General features: G+C 40.0%; 1 protein-coding gene across 1 annotated transcript in view; it reads right to left on the minus strand.

Annotated features, from left to right (window-relative positions):
• Nucleotides 1-20498, minus strand: part of GLRA3 (glycine receptor alpha 3) — a 141105-nt gene that overhangs the window by 102648 nt on the left and 17959 nt on the right. The window contains exon 2 of the mRNA XM_075930226.1: nucleotides 2036-2163. Within this exon, the coding sequence (XP_075786341.1) occupies nucleotides 2036-2163 (128 nt within the window). The remainder of the gene's footprint in view (nucleotides 1-2035; nucleotides 2164-20498) is intronic.

Raw genomic sequence — 20498 nt, forward strand, 5'->3', positions numbered from 1 at the left:
AGAACATCATGAAATTTCATAGTGTACTCAAGGGCATATCGGCTATTAAAAAATAAAACAAGTGATGCTAAATTGTTCTGGATCTGATGCACAGTTCCATAATTAAAAATGAGGAAAATATTTAAGTATAATACCTTGCCTATCAAATATGGAAACCAAGAGATAGATACATAGATATACATGCAATTGGTAGTCAAAGAATATATTATCTGCAATGCCTAGGGATTTTAATAAAAAAAAGATTCAATTTCCTATTAATACCAGGGTCTGTGATTTCATAGTAGTACTTGTTTCACATATTAAAATTGTTAATAAATTACAAAGTTCAAATGACATGAAGAGTCATTTGGCCTTACTTGTTCTTAGAGCAGGGATGGGCACCCACAAATGTGGGTGGGCCACATGAGTGGCCTTCTTTCACCTCATTGGGCCACAGCAGCCTATTGGGGTTCCAGCTAAAGCCCTGTGGCCCACCTCCTGCCTCCCTCCGCCACGCGCCTCTTGCGTAGTGGAACACTGTGGCCCCACACTTCCTACTCCTCCATCTCCCTCCGAGCAAATGGCCTGATTCACACTCCATCCCTGGTCCTCCCCCTCCCTTGGAGAGCTGGAAACTCACAAATGGCTGATTTACAGCATTCCAGCTCTGGGAAAGAGGATAAGGAGTGTAGATGGAGCATGAATCAGGCAATTTCCTCTGAAAGTGCCGGGAGGGAGGGGGAGGAGTAGGTAAATGGAGGGCTCCTGTGCCCCAGTGCATGACATGAATGGGGGAAGGGGACAGCCAGGGGGTCCAGAGGCTGCAGATGGAGCCCCAGTGGTCCTACCTGTTGGGATGCTTTCAGAAAGTGGGGATAGGGGGCTGCTGCTTGAACCCATGGTGATTATGCTACAGTGTCCCGCAACTTCCATCTGTCCCCATATGCTGTTTAACATCTACATGAAGCCAATGGGAGAGTTCGTAAGGACATTTAGAGGATTGTGTCATCATTATGCAGATGACACCCAATTCAGTGGCCAGGAGTGCTGTTGGGCAGCTTTGGCTGACCTGCCAGCTGCGACCCTTCCTGAATAAGAACAGCTTGGCTACAGCGATCCATGCTCTTGTCACATCCCAGTTGGATTATTGTAATGCACTCTATGTGGGGCTGCCTTTGAAGAGTCTTTGGAAGCTTCAACTGATCCAGAATGCAGCTGCTTGAGTTTTAAGTTATACTTGTAATATGGAGAACATTATGCTGGTGTTCCAGCAACTATACTGGCATCCACCATGTTTCGAGGCACAATTCAAGGTCGTGGTTATGACTTATAAAGCCCTATATGGGTTGGGAATGGGGTATTTGAAGGACCTTCTCATACAAACTCACCCAGGGATTGAGATCAGATGGGGAGGCTCTGCTCCCTGTTCCTCCACGTAGGAAGATTAGATTGATATCTACGCGGAGCAGGACCTTCTCAGCCTTTGCCCGTAGGCTATGGAATTCTTTCCCCTGAGACATTCGCCTGGCTCCAACATTGGCGCTGTTTCAGAGCCAGGCTAAAGCCACCCTGTTTACCTGTGCTTTTATTGGTGTTGGGGGGGGGGGGGGAGGGGTGCTCCTTCTCTTGAGGTGTTTTAGCTGGTTTTATGTTCCCCTTTTGGGGTCCTATATTTTACTTATATTGTGTTTTCTTAAAAAAATTTGTAAGCCACCTCAAATATTTTAAATAGAGAGGCATGGTAAAAAAAAATGAAATATGAAAAAATCTTTAGCTGTGAACATCTTATGTGTTCTTTTAGTTGTTTAAATGTTAGTAAATACATATTACACTCAAATATTAAAAGAATCCTAAACTTTAGTACTACTTTGGTTAGGTCTTGAGATGCCAAACTTCAGCAAAGAGTAGACCATGGTTTTGCTGAAATTTCAATGATCAAAGCCAAGGATAACTGAAAATGGCTGAGTACATTTGTTTTGCTTTTAAATTTTTTTCCAAAACACACATTTGCATCAAAGACAATGTTAAATTAAACTGAATTAGGTTTCAAAATTACCTTTGAAATTTGGTCTGATTCTTGCATCATAGCCTGACATCCTACCCATTAATTTATCCAGAAAATCAGATGGCGACATTGGCATGCTACGAGATCTTGCACTGTCTGTTTCCTTTGTGGCTACCAAGCTAAAAACAAAAACAAAAAACACTTTATTAATAATAATTTATAGTAATATTTAAGTACCTAATAATGTAGTCACTTTGTCCATCAATATTAAAACAGATCAATTCAAAGGTAAAAATGTCTTTTTAAATTAAACATTAATAGAATTATTTTAATTTGCATATGTGAAAATAGTGTAGTCTGATTACATCCATTCTGTTATATCTAATTTTTTCTAAATTTCTTTCAAACTGTATTATCACTTTTTTTTTTACTGAGGCTTCTCAAAATTAACCATATTTCTAATCAACCCTAATGGATTTTCTTCACAAAATTGGAATAGTAGATCACAATGTCAGCTACACAAATATCTATAAATCCCAAAAGCCATTTTTTGGAAAGTGTTCTATGATTAATGCATTTAACTGAGTTGTTTATAATGGAAACTTGTATCAAAGAAACTTAGATTGGGATCTTTCATGTTACTGCTAACAGGCACAACCCTTTTTTATATTGTTAATTGAATGTTTTATGGTGAATCTATGAAGATGATACTAGGTAGTTCATTCACAATTTTTTCCCTATAACATCCGCAATGAGGTTCATTTTCCTCTATAGCAGAAGTGACTATTGCAATGGAATAAAACATAATGAAAGGAACTATGAGTATGTCTACACTACAGCACTAATTCAAACTAACTTAATTCGAATTAGTTAATTCGAACTAAGCTAATTCGAACTAGTGCATCTAGACCTAAAAACTAGTTCAAATTAGCATTTTGCTAATTCGAACTAGCATGTCCACATTGAGTGGACCCTGAACCAAGGTTAAGGATGGCCGGAAGCAGTGCCAGCAGGGCATCAGATTAGGACTTAGAGCGTGGAGCTGCTGTCTCAGGCTAGCTGAGGGCTGTGCTTAAAGGGACCTGACCCCCACCCCGGACAGACAGTTCTCAGGGGTTCCCTGCTTGCTTGTCTAACTCAACGAGGGACAGCAAAGCAGTCCTGTCTTGGAGTGCCCTGAATGCCCACACTCAGCACATCACAGCACTCGGCCATCAGCCCGGCTGCACTTGCCGCAGGCTGCCATCTGGGAGGAGGTGTCAATCGGGGGGCTGCAGGAGAGCTTCCACCCCGAGGAGCCCGCAAAGCCACACCAGTCCTCCCTATTGGGGGCTCGTACCCCATTCCTCCCTCACCTCCTTCCACTTACCCCTTCCTAGCCCCACTTCCTGATGTACAAAATAAAGGACACGTGTGTTCAAAAATAGAAACTCACTTTATTGAACAAAACTCGGGGAGACTGGGAAAAGGAGGTGGGAGAGTGGAAGAAAGAGGGTGGGAGAGGGGAGGAGGAAACCTGGGAGGAGGGAGCTGGAAGGGGGAAGCCAGGGGGAAGAAGAAGGAGGGGAAGTATCAAACTATGGTAAGCCATATCTTCAGTACTGTGTACAGATGTGATCTCCTCACCCCAGAAAAGATATTTTGGCCTTGGAAAAGGTTCAGAAAAGGGCAACTAAAATGATCAGGGGTTTGGAACAGGTCCCATATGAAGCTTAGAAAAGAGGAGACTGAGGGGGGATATGATAGAGGTCTATAAAAGCATGAGTGGTATGGAGAGGGTGCATAAAGAAAAGTTCTTCATTAGTTCCCATAATGGAAGGACTAGAGGACACCAAATGAAATGAATGGGTAGCAGGCTTCAAACTAATAACAGAAAGTTCTTCTTCACAAAGCAAATAGTCAACTTGTGGAACTCCTTGCTGCAGGAGGCTGTGAAGGCTAGAACTAGAACAGAGTTTAAAGAGAAGTTAGATAAATTCATGGAGGTTGGGTCCATGGAATGGTATTAGCCAGGGGGTAGAAATGGTGTCCCTGGCCTCTGTTTGTGGAAGGCTGGAGATGGATGGCGCGAGACAAATTGCTTGGTCATTGTCTTCGGTCCATCCCCTCCGGGGTACCTGATGTTGGCCGCTGTCGGCAGACAGGCTACTGGGCTAGATGGACCTTTGGTCTGACCCAGTACAGCCATTCTTATGTTTTTATGTTCTAAGCTCAGGGTCGGGATCTCACTCGACCACCTTGATTTTCATGCAAACCTGCTCCTGGGTGGTCAGGCTGGCAGCTATCCTGCCCTAGACGGCCACTTTCCTGTGCCTATTGCGGAGGTTATGGACATTGGAGGCTTCCCCCCAAACCTGGATGAGGTCCACGATGTCCGCACTAGACCAGACGGGCGCCTGCCTCTTGCGGCCCCGGGCAAGCTCCTGGGAGCCGCCAGCCTGGTCCCGGGAAGAGGCGGAGGGCTGGGTGGAAGTGGGTGGCTGGCTCGTGCCATGCCAGGTGCAGGGTCTGCTGGTTGGGTGGTGGCAGGCTTGCACCTGGCACGGGCACCTTAGCCAGACCGTGCCCCTTTAAGGGCTCTGGGGCCGGGAGGGGGGCAAACGAGTTTCCCTGGTGGTGCCCAGAGTGGCCACTAGGGCAAGCTGGGGAGGGCTAGCCTCCCACTAGTTCTAATTAAGTGGCTACACAGCCCTTAATTCGAACTACTTAATTCGAACTAGGCGTTGAACTATATACAATTTTTGTAAACAACACTTCTCTTTTATATACTGTGAAACTAAAACATAATATCTGATTCTAGGATCTTAAGAAAAGATCTTAGACAGTGCATAGAGAGAAAGTCCTCATAGAATGAGGTTTACCTAGTTCGAATTAAGCGCTCCGCTAGTTCGAATTAAGTTCGAACTATCGGTTTGTCTGTGTAGCACCTATGAAAGTTAATTCGAACTAACGGCTGTTAGTTCGAATTAACTTTGTAGTGTAGACATACCCATATATCTTAGCACAAACTTCCCCTCCAAGGTTCACATGGAAATGTCATCTCCTAATGTGTGTCTAAACTAGCCACCCTAGTTCAGACTAGGGTGGCTAATGTAGTCATTCGAACTTGCAAATGAAGCCCGGGATTTAAATATCCCCGGCTTCATTTGCATGTTCACAGTGCCGCCATTTTTAAATGCCCCGTAGTTCGAACTACCTGCCCGCAGCTACCCGTGGCACGGGCTAGGTAGTTCGAACTAAAGCTCCTAATTTGAACTACCGTTACTCCTCCAGCAATGAGGAGCTTTAGTTCAAACAGGAAAATGCAAATGAATCCTGGGCTTCATTTGCAAGTTGGAATGACTAGTGTAGACATACCCCTACTATAGTCTGCTCTGCCTAGATATATGGAACTTCCACTGATATCCTAAAGGGTGGTCTGCCCATATGAAGAGAGCAGACTATAGGCATTATGATCAATTATGTGGATCCTAAAAAAAATAGAGAAATAAATCAAACTGGTAAATAAATATATGAAATTATAGATATATACAATTTTTGTAAACAACACTTCTCTTTTATATACTGTGAAACTAAAACAAAATATCTGATTCTAGGATCTTAAGAAAAGATCTTAGACAGTGCATAGAGAGAAATTTCTTCTGCTTACTCACCCTGACCTCAGACAATTGGATCCTATCAGTGTGAGCCAATTATCAGACAAGGGTTTAAGTGTCTCTTAAAGGCAGAAGAAACTAAGCATAGAAATGAAAAGTCCATAGGAACCTTCAAAAACATTAAAAGCTTAGGCTGAGATTTATGTTCTTAACAATAAATAAATTCTTAGCAAGGGAGTAATTTTGGACTAAATGCAATAAGTATATTGTTTTAAGAGGAAACTCAGAATGCCAGTTATAGAAACTTTTTGGGGGGGTTCCTTTGAAATTTAAAATTTCTGTGGGCCCATTTGTTTGCCCCTAATTACAGATTACATATCCAAAACATGTGTGTTATCTTTCATCATATGTTTTATATACAGCATGAATAACAATACTGTTCTATTGGACTAAACATTTTGCCCCAGAATTGGAAATTTGAAACATAAGGGCTAAGAATTTAAAACACAATATTATTTATTTTCCTTTACTGGACCAAATTTTCCATAAAACAGTTTAGGACTGAACATATACAAATTTCTGGACACCTCTTCTGATTAAGGAAAATGATGTTTTTGGGGTTTATCTTTTTTCAATTAAAAAACCAGTAATTTCAAACTTTTCAGTATATAATATAAAGAGGCTAATGCAGAACTATAGTGATGATCAAGGAATTATAAAAATCCAAAGACTTCCTGGAAACTAAAAATGTACCTAGAATTATTCCACTGACAAGAAATATAGATTGATTTGAGTTGGAATGAATATCTAGTTGGCCATGTAGTCTATCATCTGCAGAGCAGGATTGTTTTCATTAACCACAAGCTAGTCTTAATAACTGAGTGTCAATTGCAGCATTAAATATCTCTAGTGATAGTTATTCAATTTCCTTTAGTAGCTAACTTTGTTGGATATTTCTTCCTGTAGTTAAGTTTCTTTGATAAAGCATTAAACATAATTTTCCTTGATGCAAATCAAAACCCACTACATCCACTTTGCATAATTGTACCAACTTTCAGTACATTACTGAAAGCATTGGGCTTAATGGGTTTCTCAAACTGATATTCCCATTGGGTTGCAGGTTTTTTGTTTTTGTTTACTCCATTCTAAGCTTTCTATAGTATGTTCATCTTTTTAAAACTTTATTGTTCCAAACTGAAAGCAATGCAAACCCATAGAATCAGAAGTGGCAGATTATGAGAAAAGAGCTCAGGAATAGGCAATAAGGTTCAGGAGGGAACAGACTTTCAATGCTTCTGTACCTAATGACTGGAAGATAGCTATCAAGATGCCAATATTTAAAAAGAGCTCTAGAGATGATCCTGGCAATTATACATGGGTAAGTCTAACATCAGTCCTGGGCAAATTAGTTGAAAATATAGTAAAGAATACATTTATCAGAAACATAGAGGAATATAATTTGTTGAAGGAAAGTCAACATGGTTTCAGTAAAGGGAAATCAGGCCTCACTAACCTGCTAGAGTTCTTTGAGGGGGTCAACAAATATAGACAAGGAGGTTCCAGTAGATATAGCAGTGTGTCTCAAACTTTTTTTATAAAGTACCCCTTAAAAAGAGTTATAAGTACTCCCAGTACCTACAGTTTTCAGACACACAACGTTTTTTCTACCATTGCAGCACATTTGTTTAAACAAGTTAATAGTAGCCAGTTGGACGATGACATTTTTGGGTGCAAATAGTACAAAAATAATAGAGTGCTGTAAAACTTAAAACAAAAATTCAGTTTTCTCCAAATTTTAGTTATATTGACGTACCCCACAGACTTCTCTTGAGTACCCCAAAGGGTGCTCGCACCACTGGTTGAGAAATACTGGGATATAGTATACTAAGATTTCCAGAAAGCCTTAGACAAAGTCCCTCACCAAAGGCTCTTAAGTAAAGTAAATTGTCATGGCATAAGAGGGAAGGTCCTTTCATGGACTAATAACTGGTTAAAAGACAGGAAACAAAAGGTAGGAATAAATGCTCAGTTTATTGAGTAGAGAGAGGTAACTAGTGGTGTCCCCTAAGGGTCTGTCCTGGGACCAATCCTATTCAATTTATTTATAAATGATCTAGAGAAAGGGGTAAACAGCGAGGTGGCAAAATTTGAAGATGATACCAAGATAGTTAAGACCAAAGCAGATTATGAAGAGCTTCAAAAAGATCTCACCAAAACTAAGAGATTGGGCAACAAAATGGGAAATGAAATTAAATTTTTATAAATGTAAAGTAATGCAAAATGGAAAAAAATAATCCCAACTACACATACAATCTGATGAAGGCTAATTTAGCTACAACTACTTAAAGGAGAGAGAGAGATCTTGAAGGCATTGTGGATAGTTCTCTGAAAACATCCACTCAGTGTGCAGCAGCAATCAAAAAGGCAAATAGAATGTTAGGAATCATTAAAAAAGAGATAGTGAATAAGACAGAGAATAACTTATTTTTTCTATATAAAACCCTGGTACACCCACATCTTGAATACTGTCCACTGATGTGGTCATCTCATCTGAAAAAACATACATTGGGATTGGACAAGGTTCAGAAAAGGGCAACAAAAATGATTAGGAGTTTCGAACGGGTCCCATATGAAGAGAGATTAAAAAAACGTGGACTTTTTCATCTTAGAAAAGAAGAGAGGGAGAGGGATATGATAGAGGTCTATAAAATCATAACTAGTGCGGAAAAGTGAAAGGCAAATTATTTACTTATGATACATATAGATTACAAGCTTTTTTTGAAAGAATCTTTCAAAAAAGCTTCTTTCAAAAGAGATTATCTAGACAGCCACGACTTTTTTTGAAAAAGCGATCCGCTTTTTCAAAAGAAAGCACCCAGGCAATCTGGATGCTCTTATTTGAAAAAGCCCTGTTTGCGTTCCAGAATGCCTTTTCGAAGGCCTTTTCGAAGAGCTCTTTCGAAAAAAGGCATTCTTCCTCATAAAATGAGGTTTACCACTGTTGAAAAAACTGCCACATTCTTTTGATTTAATTTCAAAAGAATGCGGTAGCAATTTAGATGCAGGTGAAGATTTTTTTTGTTTTGTTTTTTAAAAGGCCACTTTTAAAAAAACAAAAAATCCCTGTAGTCTAAACATAGCTTTATTCCCACAATATAAGAAGTAGAAATGAAATTAATAGGCAACAGGTTGAAAACAAACAAAAGGAAGTTTTTCTTCACTCCACGCACAGTGAGCCTGTTGAACCCCTTGCCAGAGGTTGTTGTGAAGACTAGGACTTTAACAGGATTAAAAAAAGAGCTAATAGATTCATGGAGGTTAGGTCCATCAATGACTGTTAGCCAGCATGGATAGGAATGGTGTCCCTTGCCTCTCTTTGTCTAGAAATGGATGACAGGAGAGGAATCATGTACTGATTTCTTATTGTTTCCCTCCCTCTGAGGCATCTGGTATTGGCCACTGTCAGCAGACAGGACACTGAACTAGGTGGACCCTTGGTCTGACCCAGTATGGCTGTTCTTATGTTATGCAAAACATAACATAAAAGAGTGGCAGTAAATGAGGAGACAGCACAGGATGACTTCAGTACCTCTAAATTGAAGGGTAATTAATGTTGATCAGAAAAGTATATTTGCCTTCTAAATGATACTCCTAAAATACCATTGGCTTTACTGTGACATGATCAGGGTTGTTGAGTAATATTTAATGTAGTCATTTAAAAACCTAGATCTCTTTCAATGATTTTGTTGCCCAGCCCATATTCTGAAATTGGTATAATCAATATATAAGTGGCATGCACAGAATAAATAAGTTCTATTTTAATTCCTTTCAAAAAAGGTTTCCCTTAATTTCAACATTGTCCTGAGTAAGCACTGATGGATTTTGACTTCAGTTGAGAACATATGTTTTGAAAAAATTTGTGTGGACATATATTTTAAAGAAAGCTGAAAAGTATAACACGAGTTGAATTCAGTAGGACCAGGACTGATACAGTAGTTCAAAAGTAGGGTCTTCAATCTTAGTAGCTATGCCTACGCTGAAGATGGCAGGTGTGATTCTCAGCCTGAACAGTCTAATGGTAGCACAGCTTGAGAGAGCATGCTAAAACTAGTAATGTGATGTGATAGCACAGCTGTTCCAGCCTTAGCCCTTTGCCTGTGCTGCAGTGTCCACACTGCTAGTTCAGTGCACTAGTTCTGTTCAAGGTGGTGTGAATCCATCTAACCCTGCTGCCAACCACATCTTATAGCCACAATGTAGACATTCCCAATGAGATCTAACTGGTGTAACTCTGGGCTTGTCTACATTAAAAGAACATTAAGGCTGCAAAATCAAACACCCAAAACAATTTAGGAATGTTGCAATAAGGTTGCCTTTGTCTTGTGGTTGGGCATTATGATACAATCTCCAATTCCATAATTACTTAGGCTACGTCTAGACTGGCAAGATTTAGCACAGATACTCTAAATGCAAGAATTTTTGCCTTAGAGTATTTGAGTAAGAGAGTGTCTACACTGGCATGTGCCTTTGCACAAAAGATTTGCTTTTGCGCAAAAGCATCCGTGCCAGTGTAGACACTTTCTTCCGCAAGAAATTGATGTTACCTGTCCACACTGGCCTCTTGGACTTATACCTGAGCAGGAGCATCAGAGTATTTGCGCAAGAAGCACTGATTTCATACAGTAGAACGTCAGTGTTCTTGCGCAAATACTCGCAGCCAGTGTAGACAGGCGGCAAGATTTTGCGCAAAAGCGGCCATTTTTGTGCTAAATCTTGCCAATGTAGACACAGCCTTACTGTATTTTACATAGGAGTTCTGTCTTGTTGGATGCATAGAATGGTGTGTACACTGAAAACCAGGGTTGTGTAGCAAATGAGTCTGTTGTCTCATTTGGTATTTCCCATTTCATTTGTGGTAATGGTTGAAAGTCATGTAGTAAAATGAGATGGAATTGCAGGAAGAGGGAGCTCAACTATTAGTTGAGATTTCCATGATCTTGGATTGTAATATCATAAAAACAGCCATTCTTACAGGCCTACAGTTACATCTTAACCAGAATTGAAAAATTGGTTCCTGCCTTCTGTGGATCTGGTATGGATAGTTTCTGAATAAACAATTTAAACATGATCCCCTATCTTTCAGCTGTGATTCAAATAGAAAGAGTTCAGATTCTAGGTTCTATTTTAATCCATCACCGGAAAAGAAAATACCTACCTCAAATGGATTTAGTGATGCTTAATTAATTAAAGTTCATAAAACAGTTTGGAAAAATCAGAAGAAAAATAATACTTTAATAACACTATATATTCTCATATTCATACATGTGATACATTGTATATTTTCATAATAAATAAAGCTTTGCACTTGTATAGTGCCTTCCACTATAGATCTAGAAGTTTTTTAAAATCTTGATTCATTAGATAGAATAACATAGGCATTATTCCTTTTTACAGATGGGAAAACTGAAACACAGGGCCTACATCTAGACTGGCATGATTTTCCAGAAATGCTTTTAATGGAAAAGTTTTCCATTAAAAGCATTTTCGGAAAAGCGCGTCTAGATTGGCAGGACACTTTTCCGCAAAAGCACTTTTTGTGGAAAAGTGTCCATGGCCAATCTAGACGCGCTTTTCCGCAAAAAAGCCCCGATCGCCATTTTTGCGATCGGGGCTTTTTTGCGGAAAACAAATCTCTGCTGTATACACTGGCCCTTTTGCGCAAAAGGTTTTCAGAAAAAGACTTTTGCCTGAATGGGAGCAGCATAGTATTTCCGCAAAAAGCACTGACAATCTTACATGAGATTGCTTTTGCGGAAATTCAAGTGGCCAGTGTAGACAGCTGGCAAGTTCTTCTGGAAAAGCGGCCAGTCTAGACACAGCCAGAGAGGATACGTGACTTAGCCAAGATCACACAAGAATTATATAGCAAGGCCAACACTAGAAGCCAGTTCTTCTGGTTGCTAGTCTTGTGCCTTAATCATAAGACCATATACTGTAGGCTGGCACAGTCATTCTAATAACACCATTGCAGGTCAGTTTTACTTATTGTAAAACTGCTCCACTTACTAGTGGAGCAGTAGAAAATACAGTTAGAGTCATGATATTTTTGACGGAAAAAACCCGAACAGCACAGAGGAAAAATATAAGGAAATAATGAAATATGTATCGCTTGTGGATATTGCACTGTTAAGAATTCCCCAGTTATGTCACACACCTCTAAAAATAAGCCTCTGTTTGCTGAGTGGCTGCACTTTATGAATATATTCTTCCTTCACTCAATACATATATAGCTCCCATTAGTGTTAATGGGAGCTCAGCACATACATCAACAAGAGAATAATCTTCCCTTCATGACACACAGTTACTGTACATTTGCAGAAATGACTTTCTGCACATCCAGGGGGATACAGATTCTCTTTTTGGCTCTGAGCTCATTCTTTCAAGAATTTTATATCTGTTTTTCCCAGTGGCCAGGAGTTATAAGAATAGAATGTGATCAAAACTTTACATCGCGGTGGACATTCAAGAGCAAGGTACAAAAGACTGTTGCTAAAAATTTTAAAAAGGCAACTTTAAATCATCAGCATATGAGAGAAATTTAACACTAGTTGTTTCTTTCCTAGATTTTGCAGTGTTTCAGATTTCATTGGAGAGCCTGCCATTAGGACTAACAGAAATTCTGCTACTTGGGACTGCCAGTGTGGGTGTTAATAGTGATGGTGATTTTGTGTCACGGATACCTGTAAGCTATAGTTAAACATAGCCATGATACTTATACCAGGTGATTAAAACCTTCCATCTTAGGGCCAGATTCAAAATAATGATCTATTTATTATATTTATTGAAAGTATCTTGGATGTGTGGGTATTTGTAAGTGACAGCTGGTCAAATATATAAAAACTGATTTGTTAAATGAACTATTGGACAGGACAGAAAAACGTCAAATAATGAAACTGAAGAATAGTATCTGACCAATAGAAACTACAGGGAGTTTCATGTTTACATTTTTCTAGTAACCTGGAAGGGAAACTGAACTTGGAAGATAATCTTGCTGGATGATTGGGCCACAAAAGCTGCAGATTACCACAGAACAAGAATAGCAAAAATAGAGGGTGCTAAAATAGAAGAATGCCTGTGTCCTAGTTGGAGTGTGTGCTCTGGCAGTGAGTTCCCTCCATTATGCCATCCCTCCCTTAACAACAGAAAGAAAAGGAGATGAACAATGCAGCTTTCCTTGACGATTAATACGACTGGATTTTGACAGAAAGAAAAAGGGGAGCATCCCAAAATAAAAGACCTTACATGGAAAATATCTCACCAACATCCACCTCTGTTTTGATCTGACACAGTTAGAGCTCAAACACCTTGCTAATTGCAATGACAATGAAATTATATGTATGGAGAGAAATTCCCTCTTTAGAGCTTTTCTGGTCAATGTCAGCATTCCAGTCTCCACCTAGAAATGTACTAATGATCTGTAAGTACTAACACAGAAAGAACATTTCTGATTAAAGGGATAAAAGGCACAATAAGATCCAATGACAGGATGCTGAAACTAGAAAACTTCAGCCTAGAGATAAGGTGCATGTTTTTAAACAGTGAGGTAATTAATCATTGTAACTACATATGAAGGGATGTAATAGATTTTCCATCACTTGACATTGTAAATTTAGAGCTGAATACCATTTAAAAGTGCTCAAGTTCAATGATAAGATGTGGGCATGATGCAGGAATTACTAGGTAAGAATCTTTGGCCTGTACTATACACAAGCACAGACTTCATTACAATAATAGCCTGCTGGCCTTAAAATCAAAGACTCTATAATGATCAGCTGGGGCAAACCGACTCTGGTGTTCAAGTTTATGATCTTTTTGAAAATCTGAGATTTTAGCATTAGGCGTAAACAGAGATATAGATGTGCACATGATATTTGGGCTTGCCAATCATGCAGTTAGGTGCTTCATTAAGTTCCAAGAGATGTATCATTTTATTGGCATGTGAACGTCTGAAAATGTGTCTGTGAGATCATCCTTCACTGAAGTTTTGATAGTTTCATTTCCCCCTTAAAACATCTCTGAATATATTGCACCATAGTTGCTGTAGTTCATACTATAAACCTTCTTTGGCTCCCCAAAAATTCTATTCAGAGCTGAGTACAGTGCCAATCTCAAGTTTACTAAAAGAGAGAAATTTGAGATTCTGAGGCTACGTCTACACTACGAGTTTTGCCGGAAGAGGCAATGCAAATGAAGCACAGATTAGCATTTTCTCGTGCTTCATTTGCATAATCTCTTCTGATCCGTTTTTGCACTAGGGGTTTTTGCACAAAAACAAGCAGTGTGGATGTTTTTGTGCAAGATCCTTATGCCTCAAAAAAGGAGGTATACCGATCTTGCACAAAAAGGGATTTTTGTGAAAAAAGGAAACATCCACACTGCTTGCTTTTGCGCAAAATCCCCTAGTGCAAAGACGGATCAGAAGAGATTATGCAAATGAAGCATGAGAAAATGCTAATCTGTGCTTCATTTGCATTGCCTTTTCTGGCAAAACTCGTAGTGTAGATGTAGCCTCAGGGAGCCATTACACCCCTATTAGTTCCCTCAGAATCTGTCTCACCTCTGTGGCAAAAGACAATACACAAATATTAAATAATTTAATTTGTAGTTTTATTGTTAGTTTCTGCTTCCTTATCTGAGAAATTACTTCTGTATTGTATTTTGGAAAATTTATGCATACATTTTTACTTAATGTCAATTTATCCACTGCTTTACCTTTATAACATTTTAATGATAGCTTCTTTCTTTTCATTAGCATCAGAAATACAGACTCTTTGAGGTACTGAAAACATTAGAAATGTTTGTGTTTTAAAGTAGTGTTGATTACAGGACCATCTTGTGATGCTGCTGTGCATATAACTAAGGTCCATTGGCTTTTTTTTTTATTACAGGTTGTAACTCCCTTAACCAAGACTCTGTGGTTTGGCAACATCCATGGACCACGGATGTTCCTGGGCCACAGAGTTCAGGTATAACAAGGTCGGGCCACAAGGCAGAAGTGGGGAAGGAGGGATATGACTCATCTAGGAGCCCCATATTGAGGAAGAGGGCATAGCAGGGAGTTCTGGCTCCTGCTGCTGGGCAGTAGTGGAGGGCCAACAGCGGCCCCAGAGTCCCAGCAGCCACAGAGCCACAGAAGCCCCAGCAGCCTCAAAAGTCGCAGCATCCCTGGCAGCCACGGAACTCCAGCCTGGGGGAGCCATGGCTGGGCAGGCAGCAGTGGGACTTGGCTAGAGTCCTAGCCTGGGGCAGCACAAGCCATGTCAAGAGAGATTTTCCCTCGTCTGGAAAATCCCCTTATTTGGGACCATTCAGGTTCCAAGGGTGCTGGACAAGGGAGGTACAACTTGTATTTAGCTTATTCCTTGGAACAGCAAGTGTAACGTAAGGCCCTGGAGCTATGGGAACTTTATTTTATGGTTCATTTTTTTCTACTGATGATTGAATGCTTTTAATATCGTGTATATTGAAAAGCTTTACAGAGCAGCCTAAGAAAATTAATTACATTCTCATGGGGAAGTGACTGTATACAGGCAAAAGCTGTAGCCAGCCATTATGCACTCAACTGCGTCTCATAAAGAGCAGTACCGAAAGCATTTTTGCAAATTAATCTGAGCTGATATGAATGTATTAGATCATTCATGATTAAAATAATGATTATATTGATTTAATCCCAAGAATCCTTTCCTTAATTTTATGGTCATAAGTTAATATAATGGTGACAAATTCACCAATATTAAATAAAATGTGCCTCAGTAAAAAAAATATTTTCAGTGGGCCCTTTTTAAAATGAAAACCAGCAATCTGATTGCAACTGGTTATTTCCCCACAATCACGTTTTTTAAAATATCATATTCACAATCAAGTAAACTGGTTTGAGTCAATAACTGCTGGATAAATAACCTCAAGAGGCTGATGTAATCCAAGTTATTGAATGATGTAACATTAAGTTATGGAATAAACTAGTGATCCATGCTGATAAAAAGACACAAAAGCGTCATACAAGAAAACTGTAAACGGAAACTCAGGAATAGCAGATGCACAATAAAAACAAATGTTACGCCTGTCATTACCTACTGTAGAAATAGTCAAACTATTTAAGCCTTCTATTGTTGACCAACAAGCAGATGAGAATTTTGTTGTTTTTTGGTAACATGAGTTCTTTTCAAAGTCCATCTATCCTTGGCTGTCAGTTGCTGGCTGCATGTATGTGTGCTTTCTACATCCTGTGCCAACTCTGGGGAGGGAGCTAGCCCAGCAGACCTTGATTGAAGTGCCCAAAAGAGACCACAGGCTTGGTTCAGCTGTGAAGGTGCTTGGCCAGGTTTATTGTCAATGAAGCACAGTCCTGGTTCTTCAGATCAATGCTACCGTTTCACTAGTACATGCCTGCCTGTTACAATGGACTTTGATCGGTAAACATCAGGGCTACGTCTAGACTACATCCCTTTTTCGTAAAAGGAATGTAAATTAGATCTATCGCAATTGCTAATGAAGCAGGGATTTAAATCTCCCCCAATTCATTAGCATAAAAATGGCTGCCGCTTTTTTTTGGCACGGAGCTTTGCCGGAGAAAAGCACAAGTCTAGACGCTGATCTTGCGGAAAATAAAGCCTTTTCCGAAAGATCTCTTATCCCTTATCCCTTATTTCATAGAGGGATAAGGGATCTTTCGGAAAAAGCTTTATTTTCTGCAAGATCAGCATCTAGACTGGTGCTTTTCTCTGGCAAAGCCCCATGCCGAAAAAAAGCATCAGCCATTTTTATGCTAATGAAGCGGGGGAGATTTAAATCCCCTCTTCATTAGCAATTGCGATATGTCTAATTTACATCTCTTTTACGAAAAAGGGATGTAGTCTAGACATAGCCCAGGGCTTTCCATTCCCTCCCAGGCTAAACAATCTTTTATACAAACAAGTTATATATTGTCTCTCTGAGATGGTTAGTTACCACCCTTTAATTCGTGCATGCTGGTTCTCTCAAAAATCTCTATCCATCATCCTATCATCCTAACTTTAATTAAGAAATCTTGTATCATCTTTGGGAAGTGTGATGGTGCCATATCTGGGTATTGAGGTATTCTGGCATTACCCTTCTGGAATGTGTTTTCATAAATACTAAGTGCCTAGCAGTGTCTTGTGTTTTTGCAGTGCCAGACATGGTTTTACAGTGGCAGGCCTGTTCTTGCCAAATTCATGTATTGGATAGAGAGCAGGCAAGCAAGCAACTGGCTTTATGAAAGGGCCTGATTTTTTTTATTCATAGCTTGACTCTTGCTAACTTGACTTTATCTCAACAGGGCTTCATTTTAATTTAGACCTTAGGCCTTGCACAAGGACTTTCATATCAGATCTCATGTCTCAAGGCTTTCTTTCTATTACACTCCAGATTATACTTTAGTACATTTCTACAATAAGAGACAGCAACTTTGGCTAAAATAGATCATGGATCAATGGTGACATAAAAGTATTAGAAACAAAAAAAAGCAATTTTACTACAGATGCAGGGAAGGAAAATAGATAGCAACTAGTACCAACTAGAAGTTATGAAAGTGCAGAAAATTGATAAGGGACACATCAGGACAAAACACATCAGGACAAAATCCATGGCTGGCAAAGTTAAGGACAATTAAAAGGAGGCTTTTTAAGTGTATCAGGAACAAAAGAAATCCTAGCAATTCTAGATCCATTATTAAATGGAGGTGGCAAATTGTTAATAATTCAGGGCAATGATTGATAAATATTTTTGTTCTGTATTTGGAGAGAAGCAGAATGATGTACTTGTACCAGATAAGACTGATGAAGAATTCTCCATTCCATTAGCAATGGAGGAGGATGAATAACATCTACTAGGGATAAATATTTCTAAAATCAGAAGGCTTGGATAACTTGCATCCAAGATACAATAAAAGTTGGTAGAAAGAACCTTCGTCTTCTGATATTAAGAAACCTTCAAATATCAGGGGAATTCTAGAAGACTAGAAAAGTGCTAATGTGCTAAGATTCAAAAAGTGAAAGCAGGATGATCTGGGTAACTACAAGTCAATTAGCTTGAGATGAGTCCTAGGCAAAGTAATGGGAAAAACTGACCAATGATTACATTAATAAAAAAGTTAAAGGATAGAAATATAGTTAATGCCAGTCACTATTATGGAAGCTAGGCTTAACAAACTTGATTTCATTTTTGCATGAGATTCCAAGGTTAGTTAGTGAAGATAACTGCACTAACATAATATATTTACTCTGATGTAAGTCTTAGTCCCACATAAATTTCTGACTAAAAAGTTAGCACTGTACTTTTTTAAGAACATGTATTCAATGGATTAAGATCTGGTTAACTGACGGTTTCAAATAATCTTCACTGGTGAATCATCACTGAATGGGAGTAACTCTAATGGGATCCAGAAGGTTCATTACAAGGGCTGACTCTATTTAACATAGAATCATAGGGCTGGAAGAGACCTCAGGTCACCAAGTCCAGCCCCCTGCCCAAAGCAGGATCAACTCCAACTAAATCATCTCAGCCAGGGCTTTGTCAAGCCAAGACTTAAAAACCTCTAGGGATGGAGATTCCACCACCTCCCTAAGTAACCCATTCCAATACTCCACCAGCCTCCTAGCGAAATAGTTTTTCCTAATATCCAACCTGGACCTCCCCCACAGTAACTTGAGACCATTGCTCCTTGTTCTGCCATTTGTCACTACCGAGAACAGCCTCTCTCCATTCTCTTTGGATCCTCCCTTCAGGAAGTTGAAGGCTTCTATCAAATCCCCCCTCACTCTTCTCTTCTGCAGACTAAATAAGCCCAAGTCTCTCAGCCCCTCAGCTTAGTGTCATCCGCAAACTTGCTGAGGGTGCAATCCCTCCCCTCATCTAGATCATTAATGAAGATGCTGAATAAAACGGGCCCTAGAACTGATCCTTGGGGCACTCCACTTGAAACTGACGGCCAACCAGACATTGAGCCATTGATCACTACCCATTGTGCCTCACAATTTAGTCAGCTTTCAATCTACCTTACAGTCCATTTATCCAATCCATATTTCCATATTTGCTGGCAAGAATATTGTGGAAGATAGTATCAAAGCTTTACTAAAGTCAAGGTATATCACATCCACTGACTTCCCCATGTCTACAGAGCCAGTTACCTCATCATAGAAGCTAATCAGATTGGTCAGGCATGACTTGCCCTTCATGAATCTATGTTGACTATTCCTGATCACTTTCCCCTCTTCCAAGGATCCTCTCCATGATTTTTCCAAGGACTGAGGTAAGACTGACTGGTCTGTAGTTCCGTGGATTGTCCTTCTTCCCTTTTTTAAAGATGGGCACTATATTTGCCTTTTTCCAATCATCCGGGATCTCTCCTGATCTCCACGAGTTTTCAAAGATAATGGCCAAGGGCTCTGCAGTGATATTTGCCAACTCCCTCAGTACCCTTGGATGCATTCCAAGGATTTGTGCATGTCTAGCTTTTCTAAATAGTTCTTAACCTGTTCTTTCTCCACTAAGGCCTGCCCACCTCCTTCTCATAATGTGTTGCCTAGTGCAGTAGTCTGGGAGCTGACTTTGTCTGTGAAGACAGAAGCAAAAAAAGCATTTAATACTTCAGCTTTTCCCGCATCATCTGTCACTAGGTGACCTCCCTCATCCTGTAAGAGCCCTATACCCTCTTATTGCTAACATGCCTGTAGAACCTTTCTTGTTACCCTTCACAACACTTGCTAGCTGCAATTCCAGTTGTGCTTTTGCCTTCCTGATTACTCCCCTGCATTCTTGAGCAATATATTTATACTCCTCCCTAGTCATCTGTCCAAGTTTCCACTTCTTATACACTTCCTTTTTGTGTTTAAAGCTTCCTTTTTGTGTTTAAGCCACATAGTCATCAATGATGGAAGGTAAATATAAAATGACTGCTGATAAATATATAATAGATTACACAAAGATTAGTGAAGTGATGAATAATGATGGCGGGGGCAATCACACAGAGCAATCTGGATCACATAGTAGGCTGGTCCATTAAAACAAAGGGGCTGCATCTACACTTGCAAAAAGTTCTTGTGCAAGAGCACAACCACACGGCAATGTGCTTTTGTGCAAGAGTGTCCATGGCAGTGAGGATGCTCTCTTGCTCAAGAAAGCTCTGATGGCCATTTTAGCCATATGGGTTTCTTGCGTAAGAAACCCCTTTTGCCTGTCCACACATGCCTTTTTGCGCAAGAGCTCTTGCACAAAAAGGCTTATTCCTCGTGAGGAGAGGAATAACTCTTGCACAAAAAGCCCTTTGGTTTTATGTTTTACTGTACTTTTTCTTGCGCAAGAACGGGCTTGTAGTGTGGACGTTCTGCAAGTTTAAAAATTCTGCAGTGTAGACATAGCCAGGGTATTTTAATACAGCCAAATGCAAAGCTATAACTCTACAAATGGAGCCATTGGCAGGAGGCCAAAGGTGGCAGCTACCTTGGGACCCAGCAATTTAAAATGGCCTTGGGCTTCTGCCCTTTGCCACTGCTACTGTGGCAGTTGCTGCGGCCAGAATCTTGGTCTCTTTAAATCACTGTCAGAGGTACATGCCCTGTTGCCCCAGTGAAGGTGAAGGTCTGGCTGGGGGAAGCTAGCCACCAGCCCCACAATCCCTTCCATCCAAGGCCATGTTCCTTTTGTGGGGGATGGAGCCAGATCCCCCCACGGCCCAGCAAAGTCTCTTGTTAGCCCTGACTAGGTACAGAATGGGAGAGGGGGTTGGGAATGTATCTTGGAAACACCCAATGGCTGGAAACTGAAGCCAGAAAAAAATCAAATTAGAAATTAGTCACTAATACTTTATAGTGAGAATGATTAAATACCAGTGACAGAGGTTG

Source organism: Pelodiscus sinensis, chromosome 5 (genome assembly GCF_049634645.1).
Source record: "Pelodiscus sinensis isolate JC-2024 chromosome 5, ASM4963464v1, whole genome shotgun sequence".
In the NCBI taxonomy this organism is placed as follows: Eukaryota; Metazoa; Chordata; order Testudines; family Trionychidae; genus Pelodiscus; species Pelodiscus sinensis.